Source organism: Podarcis cretensis (genome assembly GCF_951804945.1).
Source record: "Podarcis cretensis genome assembly, chromosome: 9".
Classification (NCBI taxonomy): Eukaryota; Metazoa; Chordata; class Lepidosauria; order Squamata; family Lacertidae; genus Podarcis; species Podarcis cretensis.
The window spans coordinates 60,905,408-60,925,765 of NC_137178.1; the positions used below are offsets into that span (position 1 = coordinate 60,905,408).

A 20,358-nucleotide genomic window follows, 5' to 3' on the forward strand; every position below is an offset into this window, starting at 1 on the left:
AAGGTAAAGGACCCCTGACCATTAGGTCCAGTCGTGGCCAACTCTGGGGTTGTGGTGCTCATCCCGCTTTATTAGCTGAGGGAGCCGGCTTACAGCTTCCGGGTCATGTGGCCAGCATGACTAAGCCGCTTCTGGAGAACCAGAGCAGCGCACGGAAACGCCGTTTACCTTCCCACCGGAGCGGTACCTATTTATCTACTTGCACTTTGACATGCTTTCGAACTGCTAGGTTGGCAGGAGAAGGGACCGGGCAACGGGAGCTCACCCCATCGCAGAGATTCAAACCGCCGACCTTCTGATCGGCAAGTCCTAGACTCTGTGGTTTAACCCACAGCGCCACCCACATCCCCAGTATACCTTTATAGCACATTTGAAACACATCTCTCCCTGCTCCCCCGAGAATACAGGGTAGGGTTACCAGACGTCCCCGATTCCTGGGGACAGTCCCTGGATTTGCAAATCTGTCCCCGGACAAATTCTGTCCCCGGAATGTACCCAGATTCGCAAATCTGTCCCTGGGAAATGTGGCAGCGGCAGCCTCAGCAGCCTGGAGCCAGCCTGGTAGGGCAGTTGGCTCTGGCTGGCTTCAGGAGCTGCTCACTGCCGTGGTGCCCGCCATTTTTCTTTTTTTCCCTTTTTTAAATATTTATTAAGATTTTTCAATTTAATACAAAAGAAAAAGCAACAGACAAAAAAACAAAAATACACAATTAAAACAAACAAAACAAAACAAAACAAATATAATTCCCATTTCTTATTTCCATTACCTTATATCCCGGACCTCCTCTCACCTCCCCCTTTTGTATTCCAATTCAGATTCTTAATTCAATAAATCCTTATTATAACTTAATATAACTTATGGTGCCCGCCATTTTTCCTGTGCCACAGTCACCCGCCTGTGACTCCTGAGCCTCCCCTGATCTGTCAAAACAAAGGGGGAAGGAGATTGGGGAAGGCTCGGGAGTCATGGTCGCACGGCACGCCGTTGCCCAGTTTTTTTTTAAAGCTCTTTATGTTTCACATGGTGCGAAAGAAGGGCTTTGCACCTTTATACAATATGCATGTGTGCTTGGGCCCAGGGTCTTTTGCCTCACTATCCCCACTACTGACTCCCTGTCGCTATTAAGCTTCAAAGATAGAGGGGGGAGTGTCCCCGGATTCATTGCAAAAATTCTGGTAACCATAATACAGGGTACTGTAGGCACCGTCACAGAGTTACAATTCCTAGCAACCCTTAACAAACTGCAGTGCCCAGAATTCTTTGAGGGGAAGAATGTGCCTTGAAGGTGCTTTAAAGGCCTAGTGTGTACGCAGGCCAAGTCCAAGCAGTTAATGGAGAAGGGGTTTCTTCCCCTTTTAGCAGGCGGCTCAGTGTGGCCCCATTTAGCTACTGGGGGTGGGGGACACTTTGAAGGCACGCCACACGCACCCTGGCATGCACGCCCCCGCCCTGGGCGCCAGCAGTGAACGCTCTGCCACTGCCTTTGAGGGATCTCGCAATGGCTCCCTAGAGCCTGTTGTCTCTGCACAGAAATGCGCCACAGACCTGCGCGAAAGTGAGTCCCACAAGTCGGTCAAACCATGCAGGTGTGCAACAGGCCCATGGCCAGAGAATTTAAAATGTCACTGAATGCAGATTGGTTGCGGGTGCCAGTCATGACACTCCATGGGCATGTAAACAACTGGGCTCTGAGGTGCCTAGTTGGTGTTACCAATCGCAAGGTGTGATGGCCTGGGATTCAGACTCGGAGGCTGAACCTGAGGGTTCCCAGCCTGCACAGGATTCCCCGCCTCCAGAACCAGCTGAGCCAGGGCTGGGGCATGAGCCTGAAGGGTCCTCACCTGTGCTGGATCCTCAGGTGCAGGCATAAGCTGAGTCTGCTCTGGCTCCTGAGGTGATGGAGGACCCATTACCTGCAGGTGCTCCACTCTCAGCCCCGTCAGAGGAAGCTAAGGTTGCCTCTGGGGCTGGTAACCCTCCAGCCTCTCCTGGGCTGCAGAGGCTCAGGGCAGAGAGGCGGAGGGAACTAAATTCCCGCAGGAGGAGTGCTCGCCTCCAGGCCAGGAGAGGCGAATCACCTGTGGACTGGGGCCGCCCTATGCCTCGGGGCAGATAAAAGCCAGCCAGCCCCAGTCCCAAGTTGTGGGAGCAACGTTGTTGGTAGCCAGTTCCTGCCTGAACCTTGTCCTGCCGGATCTCCTGACCTCACCTGACTCCCTGCCTTGGACCTAGCTTCAGCCTCAATACTGCACCCTCGACCTCGGACTGGACTCGGACCTCACCTCACGGAAACCCACAGAAACCCACACAAGGAAAGAATGGCGAGGACAAACCACAGGGAATGCACATGCAACAGATCAGTTTTTTTCTGGCCAGAAAGGACATGGGGTAAACGAGCGGTGACAGACAGAGGCACTGAGTTATTTATATTGAGGGGGGAATGGGTTACATTACTCCCAGTGGAGAGAGAATGGCTATGGCTGAGGTGAGTGCAACCCACTCTGCTCATAGCAACTAGCTGCTAATGCATTACCATCTAAAAAAACCCATTCCAACCCCTCAGGGAAGGCCTTTAAATTCGGAGTTTAAAATTGTCTGTGTGTGTTTGTTTTTTGTAGCGGCCCAGTCAGCAACTCTCCTTATTTCTCCCTTAACTCCCAGTCTGTGTTTTGCAAAGTACACTCTTTTATACCAATGAAACATTAGAACAGGAATGTCTCTCAGTTTGGCAGCACAAGATACAGCAACTGGCTGGCCTTAGGGGAGCAAAATAAGCAAATTATCAGCCTGACAACAAAAGAAGCAGGTTTGAGAATTGCCATCTCTCCCCTCCAGCCTTCCATGGACAGAATGCCATAGCGAAAGGGAGGGTGCCAGAGATTCTTGGGGAGCCAAACAGCCCAAAGGGTTGTCAGATCCTTTTACTGCTACTACACTCGCTCCCATCTGAACTTTGCTTTGTTTTCCAGAATGCTCTCACCTTGGGCAAGTCCCCTGTGCACAAAAAGGCAGTTGGAAACCATGGGGCTACGTGCTCAATTTAAGAACTCCATTTACCAGCTTGTCTGCTGAGTTAATGAAAGCTGCATGTTAGGTGCAGTTTTGTCGATCAGGACTGAAAACCCTAAAACCCAGGGGAGGGGAGCCTCTGTCCCACTGCTGGACTACAAATCCCATCATCTGTGGCTATTAGCCATATTGGCCTGGGCTGAAGTCTGGTGGGAGAGGTACAGTTTCTTGTCCCTCAGGGCTCCTTTTCTGTATTTGCAGCTACAGAAGCTTGCTCTGTAGACATGATTTGGGAATTCAAAAGATATTTTGGTTAAATTAATATAATTAAGTTTTCTTTGATAAGTAAGATGTGTGTAAAATTGCATGGAAATAATTAAAAATAATTGCCAAATACTTGCAGTTTTTTATATATTATTATTATTATTATTATTATTATTATTATTAGCGGCAGCTAATTTTCAGAAGGCAAAATTAAAATTCTTCGGTTTTCCAAAAGCAGTTTATGTGCTTCTTCATCAAAGATAGACTTTCCAAGCTGAATGTTGTGCAATAACAAAAATAATAGCAGATTTGAATTCCTCACCCCCCCCACCCAAAAAAAATATTTTAAGACCCCTCGCTGAAGAGTAGGGTTAGGCTGCAAATCCTGTAACTTTAAATTTTCCAGAGCAATATGCAAAATTAGCAATTAACAGGAAACAACAGCGGAGAGAACCGAAAATTCTCAGTGGGTGGTTAACAACTCTACCTTAGGGTATATAAAACACGTCCATCACTCCAAATGCGAAGCAGGCGATTTGGAGTTGTGATCCAATGGGCATCTGATTTTCTTGAGTTCCGGAAGAAAGTGTCTGGAATCCAAATTTTTCCAACCATATTGCTATTTAGCATAAGTACTTTCATGGTGCTGTTAAATTTCAAGCGACTGTCATACCAAGTCTGGGCAAAAATGATATCAATGGTGTACTCCTGGAAAAGGAGAGAGAGAATAATTTCAGCATAAGGTATCAAATTGGGTAGTAAAAACACTGGAATCGGTCTAGGACAGGGGTCAGCAAACTTTTTCAGCAGGGGGCTGGTCGACTGTCCCTCAGACCTTGTGGGGGGCCAGACTATATTTTGAAAAAGAAATATGAAAGAATTCCTATGCCCCAGAAATAACCCAAAGATGCATTTTAAGTAAAAGGACACATACTACTCATGTAAAAACACGCTGATTCCCGGACTGTCCGTGGGCCAGCTTTAGAAGGCGACTGGGCTGGATCTGGCCCCCGGGCCTTAGTTTGCTTACCCATGGTTTAGGTTCAGATCCTACGGGTAGTATCCAACTAAAGTGTCCTACATACAAGCAGGGAATTTTTCAGCCGGAACTCACTGGAACTCAATTCTTGCACCTCTCAAGTCGGCACCATTGTGCATTTTAGGATAAATTCACACTAAACTGCTGACAAATATCAATGAGGTCTTTTAAAAAAACAACAACATGAATTGCTGTGGAAATGTGGAAAAAATATTTTCAGATGGGGAAAATGAGAAACTGAAATTGGTAAGATTCGTCTATCCCTACTTCTGAGCAAAGACACATAGGGTTTGGGTTTTCTGGTTTTCACCCCTCTATGCCATTTGAAGCACAGGAGGGAGATAGCAGGCTAAGGACCGCAATACCTCAAGGACTGCCTCTTTCTGTACGAACCTACCCGGACCCTGAGATCATCTTCTGAGGCCCTTCTTCATGTGCCTCCTCCTTGAGAGGTCCAGAGGGTGGCAACACGAGAATGGGCTTTCTCTGCAGTGGCTCCTCGCCTGTGGAATGCTCTCCCCAGGGAAGTTTGCCTGACGCCTTCATTACACACCTTTATTTTTTTTTAAATAATATTTATTACTTTTAAAGCTTACAAAAAAGAAAGAAAAGAAAAAAGACAGGAGAAAGAAAACAAGAAAGAGAAAAAACAATACAATACAATATATAAACAATACAAAACACAACCTTAACACATTAAACTAAACACAATAAACAAAACAAAACAAAACAAAACAAAAACAATTTAAAAGCATACATCATACCTTTTCCATACTCTATCTTTCATTCCCTTGTTTCATCAACCTCCTCTCACCTCCCTTTTTGTATTCCACTTCTATTAATTGTTTCAGCAATTCCTTTCCATCTTTCTCTATTTTCTGTCATATAAATGTCTTAACATATTTTTAATCTTATTTCCATTAAAACTAATATACATATTTAAGCTTAACTCCTTATAACATTTCTACTAAGGCCATAAAATTTCATTCCAACATTTTTCTATCACTCATTAATTTTACAGTATTTCTATTTACAGACTTTAAATTTTCCAATCCTCTTCCACCATCTCCTCTCCCTGGTCTCGGACTCTGCCAGTCGCTTCTGTCAACTCCATACAGTCCATCAACCTGGAGATCTTATGTCCGAGGCTCTTAACTCTTTTCCAAGTCCCTTCTGCAGGTCTTCTTCATATTCTTTGATGCTATAGAGCAGATCTCGGGGAAACTCCAGCCTAACAATATTTTTATTCCTTCTTGACAGGTCAGCCAGATTTCCATAGTTAAAGCTAAGATTCATAAAGTATTTCAGGACATGTTTCAAGATTCCTCCAAATCCAAAGGCCCCCAGAACTCCAGTCTCTTCCTGACCCAAGTCCATGTCCCAAAAGTCAGTTAATCCCTGCATGGAGGGATCTTTCCAGCTTTCCTTCTCCAGTCCAGGCCGGGCTCCGATCCTCAAAATCTGACTTTTTCTAGGTTCAATCATAAAAGGCCTCAACTTATAGTCCTCAGTTTGCCTTTGTAAGGCTGAGGCTCCCACTTGTATTACTTTAGGTTCGACAACAACAACTTTCTCCTTCTCCTTCTCCACAATTTGTTCTGCTGAAGTAAATTCCTGTACCAAATCCTGAATAATTTCTGTATTGGTGCTCACTTTTTGTCCCAGATTAATCGCTTTTTGTCCCAAGTTATCAATTTTAGTAGTCATAACATCGGTCTTCTTATGAAGCTGTTCCAACAAATAGCTTATCTTACAAAATGCATTCACTAAGGCTTCTCCTGTCGACATTCTTAAATGGTCCAAGGTCAATCCCTGATTCTCATAGTTCTTATCCTGCAGCTGGAGATTCCCCAGCTCCACTCTTGTAACAGTTTCCAAAGCTCCCTCTAGAGGGAAACAGTCTCCACTTGTATCAATCCTTTCAAGCACAGTTAAAAAAGTAAAGTTAGTTTCAATTTTCAGTTACTTTTCCTCCTTTTTAAACGCAGAAGAGGACAATGGAAACAATATATTTCTCTTATTTAACTAACTGTCAACATGTTTTATTCACAGTCAATGAACTCTCCCAAAACTTCAATCTACTGGCAGCCCATTTCCAGGTTCAGAGCAGTGGTAATTTAATTTTTATCACTCTCTCCTGCAGGCTTACACGATCCAAAATTTCCCCCCTCTTCTCCTGCTTCCAAGGGGGGTTGGAAGTTTAATCATTTACATAAGGCTTTCCAAGACCTTAGCTTGCAGCTTCTTTGCTTCAATCTATTTACAAAAGGGGAAGGCGGACTTCCTGTTTGAAACCTTCCCGTTTTGGTACCAAATTAAAACTTTTGTAAATCCAATTTTCCATTCTACTCACGGGTAGTTGTTTAAAGTCAAATTGTCCACAGGAAAAAGTCAGCGCTCTCTGGCAACAGCAATGCGGCTTCACTCCGTGAAAAAAGCAGTCAATTCGAAGCACCGCGCCACTCACCCCACGTCGATCCGGATCCCCAAAACTGGGTTTCCCCGCAAGCAGGGGAGACGCAAAGGGTGCCAGCCGATTCCCACGTTCACAAGCTTCTCCCGCCTGTGATTTTAGTGGGTCTCTGCCTTCGCTGTGGTGGTCAGACCCTGATTTCCGCTGAGCAAATTCCTCCCGATCGGAGGAACTCCGCCATTGCCGGAGGCGCCAACCCGGAAGTCCTCATTACACACCTTTAGGTGCCAGGTAAAAATGTTCCTTTTTCACCAGGCCTTTGGTTGACCTGATCAACATCCCACACCTTTTTAAAATGTGGTTCTTTTTGGGGGCATGTATTACTGGGTTTTTGTTTCGTTTTTCTTTTATATACTGGGATCTTTTTATGTGAACTGCCCTGAGACCTCTGGGTATAGGTAAAGAAAAAGGGACCAATCACAGACGACTCTGGGGTTGCAGCGCTCATCGCGCTTTACTGGCCAAGGGAGCCAGCATACAGCATCCCGGTCATGTGGCCAGCATGACTAAGCCGCTTCTGGCGAACCAGAGCAGCGCACGGAAACGCCGTTTACCTTCCCGCCGGAGTGGTACCTATTTATCTACTTGCACTTTGACGTGCTTTTGAACTGCTAGGTTGGCAGGAACAGGGACTGAGCAACGGAAGCTCACCCCGTCGTGGGGATTCGAACTGCCAACCTTCTGATCAGCAAGCCCTAGGCTCTGTGGTTTAACCCACAGTGCCACCTGCATAATAATAATAATAATAATAATAATAATAATAATAATATTTTTTTAAAAAAGCAGGAGAAAGCTCACTGCCACCTTCCATCACATTCCCATTGCTTGGATCCATCACCCTTCTCACACATCTGAGGGGTTATGTCTGCAGAAGGGAGCCTGTGTGTGATTTAGAACCTCGGATGATCAGCATCCATGAACAGAGAAGCCTATGGAGTTATTTACATGCAATTCCGTGTCTGGCTCCTTCATTCCAGGCCAACGCGTGAACTTCTAGCAGTGAGGCTTCGCTAGCACACATGCAGTACAATATGAGATAAACAGGAAATAAAATGTAAGGCCCAATGACCACCTATAAGCATCTGCAACAAACCCTTAAGAAGGAGGTGCAGTCAATCAGAGCTCCCTGGTTTGCAAAGCACGTTTGCAAATATAGGTATATTTCATTTACACTTTGCAGATTCAGGGGTACACCTTAAAGATTCTTGGTGTACACCTCAAACCTGTAAGGTGTGAAGAGGCCCTGAGATGGCTGGCGTCAGCAGCAAACATTGAGCTGTCTGTATGCCACAAACGTAGGAGTTCACCCTCTGAATTTAGTTCTAATTAGGTAATCTGGTTTCTACATGAGGAAACTGAGCTAAGTAGCACACACTGTGGAGCCTCTCTAATCACAGTTGCCAACATTTTTTATTTTTTTTAGTGAAAGCGGCTGGGTGCCAAACTCTTGAAAATCAGCTTCATTCAATTACAGATCTCGCTTCTAACTTTAGGCATCTAATTCCAGTAACCCTGCCTGCATTCTATGTCTGTAAACTGATGAATTCCTGTGGTGTGACATGGTCACATTGTTCCTCTTTCAAGAAGTTGGATTAATATTTTTAATACAGTAGGAGCAGATCAAAGGAGGAACATCAGTCATTTAGATTTCACTGAGAAGTCTGCTTTGACTGCCAAATCACCTTTATTTCTGCATTCCAATTCCTGAGACTTTCACGCGACTTTTTCCATTGTTCTGCAGCCTTTTTCAATATAATTATTACTTCCATGGCCCGTATCTTAGCCCAGTTCCTGAGCTTTGATTCAAATAAGTTTTCTATGTGCCTGACAATGGATAGAACTGCCTTTGCTGAAGTTCCTCTTATGAGCAAGGAGATGTCAGCAGGGAAGCCCCAAAGTATTCAGAAGCACAAAACCAGTTAGCAAAAAAACTGAGAGGGGGAACCCCGAAAACAGCCCAGCAATGGCTATGAACACTCAGTGGCCACAGAATGCCAACCAATGGTTGTGTATGCTGCAAAGCCAGTGATGAGGGGTAAAGGAATGAAGTATCATGGAGAAAGGCATGTACCACTTGGGTTTCTGGCTTAGCTTCATGACAATAGTTGAAATGAAAGGCAAGACACTTGAATAAGAAGAAATAGCAAAATGCCACACTGGCAGGAAAGGTGGTATATTTCAATGGCTCTTTGGGTTGCAGTGTGCTTTTCTGTGGGTCTAAAGACACACAGTAAACACAACATCTCTGAGTCTACACTACTCCCCATGACTGACTGACCGTCAATTGTATAAAATAATTTAATAACTGGCTTTTACATGTTCATCAAGGCAATTCACAAATATGTGTTGTTAAGGGTAAGTTTCCTAATACAGTGGCACCTCAGGTTACAAATGCTTCAGGTTACATACGCTTCAAGTTACATACTCCGCTAACCCAGAAATAGTGCTTCAGGTTAAGAACTTTGCTTCAGGTTGAGAACAGAAATTGTGCTCCGGCGGTGCGGCGGCAGCAGGAGGCCCCATTAGCTAAAGTGGTGCTTCAGGTTAAGAACAGTTTCAGGTTATTTACGGACCTCCGGAACGAATTAAGTACTTAACCCGAGGTACCACTGTAGTATAAGAAGGATGCCTGCATGAGCCTAACATGAAGAAAGGCTGCTTCTTTAGAAAACTGTAGGGTTGTTTACTACAAATGATATTCTTTTTAAAAAAAAAAAAAAATTACCAACCTGTTCACTACATCTCTCACACGGCATTCCTAATTTTCATACAGGGAATTTTCTTTTTAAAAGGCACATCAGTCACCTTTACATTTGGATGATACCTATCAAGCAGCCTGATCGTAGCAAACTTCTCCATTGATGACCCCCCTGTCCTACAAGGCTTGGGGTATATGGCACAAACTTCAAGAGCTGACGAAGAAGATCACTCAAATGCAGTAGGGGTGCTAGTTAATTTGACCTTGATATGAAACAACCTGATCTCCTGCCTGGATGAGAACTTAGCACAGGGTCGGACTTTGCACCCTGTGAGAAGCCAAAATTTGCTGCCCCCTTCCTCTTGCCTTCCATTCTTCTCAATTCACTACGCCAAAGTCGTTATGCCCTGCATAGAACTAATTGTGCTGCCCTAAATCGACCCCTACTTAGCTGTTCATTGGCTTTTCCACTTCCTGAATGTTCAAATGCAAAGTATATCAAAAATGCATTTAACAATGTGCAAAATGTGTGTGTTGGGATGTTATGTACTGAGCTTGGATGCTAGAACAATAGGTAGCTAGGATCCTAGAATGCAACAACCTGATTGGCCTGCAGGAGCAGACCAACCAGGCTCCAGGAGAGAAGCAGAGTCAGCCAATCACATGGACCCTTTGTGTAAATAATGTATATAAAGCCTGAGGTTTGGTGGGGGGGGGGAATCAATCACTGTTCCTATGAGCTGAAATAAAGAGCATGAAATCGCTACTGGACTCTGAGTATATTTCTTTATCAACGACTTGGATGATGGACTCAAGGACATTCTGATCAAATTTGCAGATGACACCAAACTGGGAGGGGTGGCTAACACCCCAGAGGACAGGATCACACTTCAAAACAACCTTGACAGATTAGAGAACTGGGCCAAAACAAACAAGATGAATTTTAACAGGGAGAAATGTAAAGTATTGCACTTGGGCAAAAAAAATGAGAGGCACAAATACAAGATGGGTGACACCTGGCTTGAGAGCAGTACATGTGAAAAGGATCTAGGAGTCTTGGTTGACCACAAACTTGACATGAGCCAACAGTGTGATGTGGCAGCTAAAAAAGCCAATGCAATTCTGGGCTGCATCAATAGGAGTATTGCATCTAGATCAAGGGAAGTAATAGTGCCACTGTATTCTGCTCTGGTCAGACCTCACCTGGAGTACTGTGTCCAGTTCTGGGCACCACAGTTCAAGAAGGACACTGACAAACTGGAACGTGTCCAGAGGAGGGCAACCAAAATGGTCAAAGGCCTGGAAACGATGTCTTATGAGGAACGGCTAAGGGAGCTGGGCATGTTTAGCCTGGAGAAGAGGAGGTTAAGGGGTGATATGATAGCCATGTTCATATAAAAAGGATGTTACATAGAGGAGGGAGAAAGGTTGCTTTCTGCTGCTCCAGAGAAGCGGACACGGAGCAATGGCTCCAAACTACAAGAAAGAAGATTCCACCTAAACATTAGGAAGAACTTCCTGACAGTAAGAGCTGTTCGACAGTGGAATTTGCTGCCAAGGAGTGTGGTGGAGTCTCCTTCTTTGGAGGTCTTTAAGCAGAGGCTTGACAACCATATGTCAGGAGTGCTCTGATGGTGTTTCCTGCTTGGCAGGGGGTTGGACTCGCTGGCCCTTGTGGTCTCTTCCAATTCTATGATTCTATGATTCATGGGAGCAAATGCATTTCTTTAAATATGTATTCTGAAGCAGAAGACGAATGGGAAAGATGTGAGCGAATGACATATGAAAGTGACACAGATGAGAAATCAGTCCATCAGATGAAATGGGTTGGAACATTCTGTGTGCATCTGCAAGAGCCATCATTCCATGCAGTAGAGGTTTACAAAGCTGTTAGCACATAAATGGGCAGAGAGTGTTCACTTTTTCTAGTTTGCCTCTCTTTCCCTGCGGTTTGGCAGCAACCATCTGCACCAGTGCTCTGTGTGCCATACCATAATTGCAGGTGTGGGTACTGATTCATCAGACTTTGGGCAGAAATTCCTACTTGTATAACATTCTCTTTTGATTTCATATCCAGACATTGTTTTTCATCTCCCACATAAACTGTAATAAGACATCCAGACAACCTCATTCTATTTATTCTTCTCCCAACAGCATTCAGATCCATCACATTAAAAAGACTGCCGTGCTTATCAGTAGGAGGGAAATTACTCCTCCTGACCAAGGCATGCATTTCCTCCCAATATCTTTCTCTATTTCTTAATGGAGCATTAGACTTTACAAATTGGCCACTTCATCTTGCAGAGCCTCTACTGGTCAGTAATTGAGTTTCTATTAATTTTAATTTCACAACAAAGGTAACGTATTCATCTGAATAAATTGCTGTGCTGCCCAGAATAAGCAAACATTGTATCATCTTATGATGTTTACTCTAATAAATGCCACCATGCCCTTTATACAATACAAATAAAAAGCATTTTGAGTTCCCAGGGAAGTGATGCTAAATGCACTATGGCAGCCATGCAGTATGTAGGTGGGAGGGTTCATCTTCCCTGCACAGATTCCCATGGGTCTGAACTGATCCTTGTTTTCCCCATTCCTCTTCACCCCACCTACACATGCACATGTGGCCACACCAAGAATGAAACAGCTGTGAGCATCTCCCACAGTCTTCTGTGTGTCTGCATCATGCAAGTTACTCATCAACATCTGGAAGATTGCTAGAAGGGAATATGAGAGGTACACATGAACCTGCCATGGTCCTTCAGTGCTTGGGCATTAATTAATATAGCCCTAGGCAGGTGGGCCTGTTGTCTTTGTGGAAGTGAGAACTGGACCATAAAGAAGGCTGATTGTCGAAGAATTGATGCTTTTGAATTATGGTGCTGGAGGAGACTCTTGAGAGTCCCATGGACTGCAAGAAGATCAAACCTCTCCATTCTGACGGAAATCAGCCCTGAGTGCTCCCTGGAAGGACAGATCCTGAAGCTGAGGCTCCAATACTTTGGCCACCTCATGAGAAGAGAAGACTCCCTGGAAAAGACCCTGATGCTGGGAAAGATGGAGGGCACAAGGAGAAGGGGACAACAGAGGACGAGATGGTTGAACAGTGTTCTCGAAGCCACCGGCATGAGTTTGACCAAACTGCGGGAGGCAATGGGAGACAGGAGTGCCTGGCATGCTCTGGTCCATGGGGTCACGAAGAGTCGGACACGACTAAACGACTAAACAACAACAGGCAGGTGGGCAGGTGTGAGACAGGACTTTATTTTGTTGTCTATCCTCCACATACAGCTAATGCACCTACTTTCTGGTTCTGCTGAACCTGGAATATGTCCTGAAGTTGTCAGGTAGAAAATACAAGCTGTATCGCTTCAATGCTTTATTATTATGAGTCGTGTCAAATGTGTTGAACAGGCAGTTATGAACATTTATATAACAAATGCTGTTGTGGTTATATTTATATTACTCTGGAAAAGTGGTTTGCTTCTGCGAGAAGGCGGCTGCAGCAGCAGCCACACAGAAACAAAATACGTTATTTTTTAATATTTTGGGGCACAAGCTACACTGTAGGTCTGCAGGGTGAGGGGTGTGATATGTCGCTGCCATGATGGATCCAATGGTGGGGAACCTCAGATATGCTGCTGGAACACATTGCAGAGCAGTTCTGCTGGCACAGATAGGCAAGCAGGAATGCTAAATTGGGACCAAGCTGAGGAGGATAGAATTTGGAGTAGCGCAGTGGAGAATCATACACAAACTATGCCACTTCTGTCCACGACAAGGGAGCCAGTGTGGTGTAGTGGTTAAGAGCGGTGGACTCGTAATCTGGGGAACCGGGTTCGCTTCCCTGCTCCTCCGCATGCATCTGCTGGGTTACCTTGGGCTAGTCACACTTCTCTGAAGTCTCTTAGCCTCACTCACCTCACAGAGTGTTTGTTGTGGGGGAGGAAGGGAAAGGAGACTGTTAGCCGCTTTGAGACTCCTCAGGGTAGTGATAAAGCGGGATATCAAATCCAAACAACACATTGGTCAATGACAAAACTGTAGAACAGATGCAGACTTAGTGCAAGAAATTTCATACTTTCTGACTTCAAGGGGAACTTTTCAAATAAATAACCCATAATGCACCAATGTTTTCCCTACCCATTTCACTATGGCAGAACATAGGTTATGGGAGCCGATTTCCATCCCCTCTCACAAACCCAAGTTTAGCAGAGCCATCACTGACTGCCTCACCTGACTCTTTGTTGTCACCTTTGAACTTGCCTGATGCACAGCATCAGGGTGGAAGGGGAGCTGGTCACCACCACCACCAGAGTTTGGGGGTAGGTCCTGTAGGTATGTGCCTAAGCCCTTTCTATTGCCACATGCATACAGCTCCTTGCCTGCTGAGCCACTTCATCAGACAGATGGAGCAGGCCTACATTCAGGGTGAGTGCCTGTGGTAACAGGTAGATGTTGAAGCCTGCCAAGGTAAGGTAGCCATCCATTGTGCCTGTGGGGGGAGCAGAAGCAGGTGACAGGTTTTGCTGTTGCCCTGGAGGGCTTACAAAGTCTCTGTGGTGGGAGGCCGGATGCAGCCCTTATCTGTAATGACCAGCTGGCCAGTCAGTTTTCCAAGGTCCTAAAACAGGAAGTCTGTGTTATGTACTGAGTTGAATAGGATCCAAACTGCAGCAGTCTCCATGAGCACAGAAAAGCCTTCACCTTCCACAAGTTGGAAGGAGATGGGGACAGAGAAGAAAGAGATGGAGCTAGCATACTCTTCCTCACTGCCTCAAGTGTTTACATGGCCTTCGCTGGAATGCCTGAAGAGGGCTAAGATGTGACAGGTTTTTCAATGGCCTTAGAAGTGGATTGGACAAACTTGTTCTAGGTGCATCTACGTACAGTGCACAGGCACACATTGAAACTCTTGAAATCTTCACACAAACAAACATTTCTCTCCCACTACCTTGCAGCATAATGAAGAACATTATGTAAAGTAAACAAGCCACACAAGCTAGAATGGACTGACAGTTTTCTTCATTGTTTTTCCATTCTTGCATCTCCAACCTTGAGCACATAAGCATGATTTAGGAGGCAGGCTGTGCTGTAAACATCAAGTAAACAAACTTTGTTGAGTGACAGCACTAGAATTTATTGTGTCTGAAGGCCACCTCCTTGATCCACACAGAGCACAGTCACTTAAACGTGTTGAAGTCTTTACAGTGGTGCCTCGCAAGATGAAATTAATCCGTTCCGTGAGGCTCTTCGTATAGCGGTTTTTTCGTCTTGCGAAGCAAGCCCATTGACAGCTTAGCAGATTAGCGTTATTAGCGGTTTAGCGGCTTTTAGCGGATCAGCTGTTAAGCGGCTTATCAGTGGATCAGCTGATAAGCGGCTTAGCGGCTTAGGAAAAGGGGGAGGAGGGAAAAAACCCCGCAGGAACTCGCAAGACATTTTCGTCTTGCGAAGCAAGCCCATAGGGAAATTCGTTTTGCGAAGCGCCTCCAAAGCAGAAAACCCTTTCGTCTAGCGGGTTTTCCGTCTTGCAAGGCGTTCGTCTTGCGGGGCACCACTGTAATAGGGATGGGCTTAGTAGCTAATACTGTTTCCTTTAATCTTGCTGGCACTCAGCCATAACTCTGTTCCGTTCCATTCCATTCCGTCCTGTTGTGTGCCACTGCAAGAATTTTGTGATCAATGTTTTATGTAAAACCCACAGTTTTTAAATAAAATATACACTTTCTATATGCATTTCTTCACACAGCTTTTACATAAAATAGGTCTTTTTGTGCACACTTTCTGCACAGTGAAAAAGAATAGTAAAACCCAAAGAAGTGCATAACTGGAATGAGACTTGTGGTCCGATCCAGAAGCAAGTTTTGAAACACCAGGCCGGGATGAGCCACTGCAAAAAGAAGACCAAATTATTTTCCTGTCCCTAGACCAGGCACGGCCAAACTTGGCCCTCCAGATGTTTTGGGACTACAGTGGTACCTCAGGTTACATACGCTTCAGGTTACATACGCTTCAGGTTACAGACTCCGCTAACCCAGAAATAGTGCTTCAGGTTAAGAACTTTGCTTCAGGATGAGAACAGAAATTGTGCTCCGGCGGTGCGGCGGCAGCAGGAGGCCCCATTAGCTAAAGTGGTGCTTCAGGTTAAGAACAGTTTCAGGTTATTTACGGACCTCCGGAACGAATTAAGTACTTAACCCGAGGTACCACTGTAGTATAAGAAGGATGCCTGCATGAGCCTAGCATGAAGAAAGGCTGCTTCTTTAGAAAACTGCCAAATCCCCCAGAATTCCAGTTCTGGAGCAAGCATCCTGAAGCAGCTCACAAGGAATTCAAGATAGATGCTATCAATGAAGCATGATTTTATACCAAGTTTAAATTAAGGGTATTTCTGTGAAGAGGTGTCTAATTTAGGAAGTGATAAGAAACCAAGACCTACAAGTATCTCACGTTGTGATTATCACGGACAGACCTCATTAGACATAAATTACAATGACCTTCAGGGGCACCTCAGTCACGTACAGGATAAAGATGCTATACTACCCTGTCATTTTATTAAAAGAGTTCACAAAAACATCAGTTTTGCAAGGTACTGGAGTTTTTTTAATGAAAAAGATACAACGCTAAAGCCCTATTCACAGGTAGTACATGATTGTGTAGATGAGCCTTCCTCAAACCTCGTATCCTCCAAATATTTTGGGCTGCAACTCCCACCAGTCCTCCTCAGGTGCCCTGACCGCATGGAGCCTTTACTCTTAAGGAGAAAGACTTGCTTTGGGCTTTCTTTAGAGACATCCACACATGGCATGATTGTTGAGATACAAAGAAGTGACATCAGGGGAGAACTAAAAGCATGACCCCCACTCCGTGCTTCTGAGTAGTCATGTTACTTTAGGTCAGGGGTAGCCAACACTGTAGCGCCCTTCAGCTTGTTGTTAGACTGCAACTCCTATTATCCCTGACAATTGGCCATCTTGGCTGGGGCTACTGGGAATTGTGATTCATAATATCTGGAGGGCTATCTCTTCCCTAGATACTGCACCTTTTGCTTTTGGTAAAATATAAAGGTGCTGATTAGGGACGTGGGTGGCGCTGTGGGTCAAACCACCTTGCTGATCAGAAGGTCGGCGGTTGAAATCCCCGCCACAGGGTGAGCTCCCGTTGCTTGGTCCCTGCTCCTGCCAACCTAGCAGTTCGAAAGCACGTCAAAGTGCAAGTAGATAAATGGGTACCGCTCTGGCGGGAAGGTAAACGGCGTTTCCGTGCATTGCTCTGGTTCGCCAGAAGCGGCATAGTCCTGCTGGCCACATGATACGGAAGCTGTATGCCGGCTCCCTCGGCCAATAAAGCAAGATGAGTGCCGCAACTCCAGAGTCGGTCACAACTGGACCTAATAGTCAGGGGTCCCTTTACCTTTTATCTTTTAAAAGTCTGATTGCCTGAAGACTCACACATTTATGACAAACTAAAATGTTTGAGGGATTTGTGGTAAACTTTCTTACAGTACATAATTCTGCACAGGGATTTGCTATAGGGTGCAATCCTGTATACCCTTATCTGGAAATAAATTTCATTGAATTCAATGGAACTTCTGTCATCTATGCTCTGGTAACCTCTAGGTCATACGTGGGGCTGCCTCTGAAGGCAGCTTGGAAACTTCAGCTGGCGCAGAATTCAGCCTCCAGGTTGCTCACAAGATGGTTTGCACCTATAACGCCATCCCAGCTGCCAATTAATTTCCCATTAATTCCCATGACCCATTGTCATGTTTGTCACGTTCATTAATTTCAGTGGGTCTACTCGGACTCGGACCAATGTTAGATGGGCAGCCCACTGAGTAGTGCACTAATTGTGTTATTGATTTCTTTGATTGATAGATTGCATTTGTATACTGCCTTTTTGCTAAGGTGCCCAATTTAAAAATGGTATCAAATATATAGCAACAGAGTCCTCTCAGTCTGCTGTTATCAGGAGCTGAACCGTATGTGCTCTCTGGCCTGGGCCTCTTCATTTATGCCTTTCCTCTGGGAACTCTAATTGGTTTGTTGTACATCTTACTGTTTTGTTTTAAATTGCACTGTAAGCCACCCTGGGATAAGTATCATGAATGCTGATAAAGAAATACCTGTTTTAAAAAAGGCATCTAGTGGTCACGCTAAGTAAAGGTAAAGGGACCCCTGACCATTAGGTCCAGTCTGTTGAATTTGCAGTGTCCCAAGCACAGCGGAATGATGAGGAGTACGTGCCACATACTCTATATTACTTTATTTACACTTCAAAGCTGGTAGATTACAGAAAAACATCTTGCCTCTGCCGGAGCAGAGAAAGCAACCTCTCTCCTCTGAAGCACGGAGAGAAACACTGTGAAAAACAGGAAACCAGTGTACGTCACATCCAGTCTCCTTTCCCGTGAGAAACTCCAACAGCAACTCTGACTGGAATGTAAACATTGCCTCGTGACAAGCACTTCGCTGCACAGTGAAGAGAGCAGAAACCAACATCCTCCCCCTTTCTGTGAACATCACTGGGCAGCGTGTTCGTACAATATCAGTACAAACCCAACTTCTGCACATAGGTACAGTGTTGATCCCTTGATACAATCTTGGACAATACATCAGCAGGAATTTCATTACCTGGCATATAGGACACCGTTACGAGTCCCCTCTGAATACGTTCCCTAGCATGTTGCACCTTCAATTGCAAGTGCTTCGTGCTTTGCTTACAACCTTCAGAATTCAGCAAAGCCAAACATGCTTTGTTGTCCTGGTAAACCTGGATTGGACATTTGACAGGAATTTTCATGTCTTTGCACAATTGTAACAACCATTCACAATCTTTCAGTGAATAAGACAGTGCATTCAGTTCAGCTTCACAAGTACTTAAGCTAACTGTTGTTTGCTTCTTGCATGACCAATCAAATAGACCCTGATTGTACATATAGCAAACTCCAGACGTGCTTTTCCTGTCTGTAGTGTCACTTCCAAAACTTGCATCTGCAAATATCTCAAGACCACCAGACTTCTGATTGTTAAATCTCAGTCTGTAATGCATAGTGCCTTTCAAATACCGCGCTACGCATTTCAGAGCTTTCCAATCCTTAACAGTAGGATTGTTGACTTGTCTGCTTAGCAAATTACAGCTAACAGCAATGTCTGGTCTTGAACATCTGGCAATGAAGTTTAGCTTGCCTAGCACACTTCTGTACAGTGTAGTGTCAGAAAATGCTTCTTCAGTGTCATCTACCTGATAACCTGTTGTCATCGGTGTGTCTACAGGGTTAGCATCTATCAGGTTTAGTTTGCTTAAGACATCAGCAATTTTCCGTGACTGGTGTACTAGAATGTTACCAGCTTGATCTCTCTCTATTTCAAGAGATAGGTAGTTGTTTACCTCACCAAGATCTTTCATGTCAAAGTGTTCTTTCAGTTGAGCTAGGGCGTTATTGTACATTGTGACATCTTCCCAAAAGAATAAAAGATCATCAACATAAAACAAACAATACAGTTTCTTTTGCCCCTCCTCTTTGACAAATGCACATGGATCAGCTTTCCCTTGCTTAAAACCTAGAGAAAACAATACTTCAGTGAGTTTTGTGTGCCAACACCGTGCACTTTGTTTGAGACCATAAAGGGACTTTTTCAGAGCACAAACAAATCCCTGTTTTACCTGTACGCCATCAGGTGGAAGCATATAAAGAGATTCACCTAGAGATCCGTACAGAAAAGCTGTATTCACATCGTGGTGACTAATGTGTAAATTCTCCTCTGCAGCTAGCTTGAGCATAAGCCTAATGCTCTCATACCTCACTGTGGGTGAGTAGGTCTCGTGATAGTCTTCACCTGGTACCTGTGCAAAACCTCTGGCTACCAATCTGGCTTTGTGTCTGACTATCTTGCCATTTTGATCTGTCTTCGCTTTGAAGACCCATTTGCTTCCAAGCAGTTTCATTCCTGGAACTACTGGAACAAGGTCCCATGTTTTGTTCCTAAGGAATCAAGCTCAGCCTTCATGGCATTTAACCATGGCTCAGCTTCCTTTGAATCCAAATCCTGGATTTCTTGGAAACTTGAAGGTTCAAATACCTTCTTGGAGCTTTTAACAGCTGTTACTGCTATCTTGGCAAACTCATCAGCAAATCTCTTTGGAGGTCTACCTTTTGTGGCTCTTTGTGACCTACGAATTAGCCTTAAGTCTTCAACACTCTCCTCTTCCTTCTTAGGAGAAAAGTGGCCTATTGTGAACAATGGTTCCTCCAATTCTTGATCAGAGCTTTCAGAGGGTCGCATAGAGGTTTTCGCACTCTTGAAATCCTCTGAATCACCCGATTCAGTTTCAGACTCAGAATCAGAACCTTCATCAGTGGGTGTGGGTTGTTGCGGTTGCTTTTGACTATCCTCAGTCTCATCACTGTCTTCAGGATAACATTGGAAAATTCCCACATTCTCCCCCCACTTGGCATTGTACTCGACACTTCTTGTGAGCTTAATTGTCTTTGAGTCAGTCATCATTATTCTGTAAGACCCTTTCTGATAACCTAGAAAGATACCATGCAAACCACGCTTGTCTAACTTGGAGCTTTGTGGTGAGTGAACCCACATGTCAGAACCAAAAATTTTCATGTGTTTGATGTATGGCTTTTTGCCAAACATCTTCTCATAGGGGGTACAACCAATCGCTGAAGACAACCTGCGATTATAACTGTAAGTGAAACACGAGAGAGCTTCGGCCCAATAACTCTCCGGAAGATTTGCATCATGCAGCAAGGTTTTTAACCCTTGAAGCAATGTTTGATTTGCCCTCTCGCAAAGTCCATTCTGCCATGGCGAGCGAGGACTAGACAAATCGTGTTGAATTCCTTTCTCAGTCAG

At 44.7% G+C, this 20,358-nt stretch overlaps 1 protein-coding gene across 5 annotated transcripts in view; it reads right to left on the reverse strand.

Annotated features, from left to right (window-relative positions):
• GABRG1 (gamma-aminobutyric acid type A receptor subunit gamma1) overlaps positions 1-20,358 on the reverse strand; it is a 77,799-nt gene that overhangs the window by 18,854 nt on the left and 38,587 nt on the right. For 4 of the 5 annotated variants that reach the window (XM_079989800.1, XM_079989801.1, XM_079989802.1 and 1 more), the window contains exon 4: positions 3,762-3,982. In XM_079989800.1, coding sequence (XP_079845926.1) covers positions 3,762-3,982 — 221 coding nt within the window. Of the gene's footprint in view, positions 1-3,761; positions 3,983-8,468; positions 9,737-20,358 lie in introns of those variants that run through there. The other variant, XM_079989803.1, reaches the window with a different exon arrangement.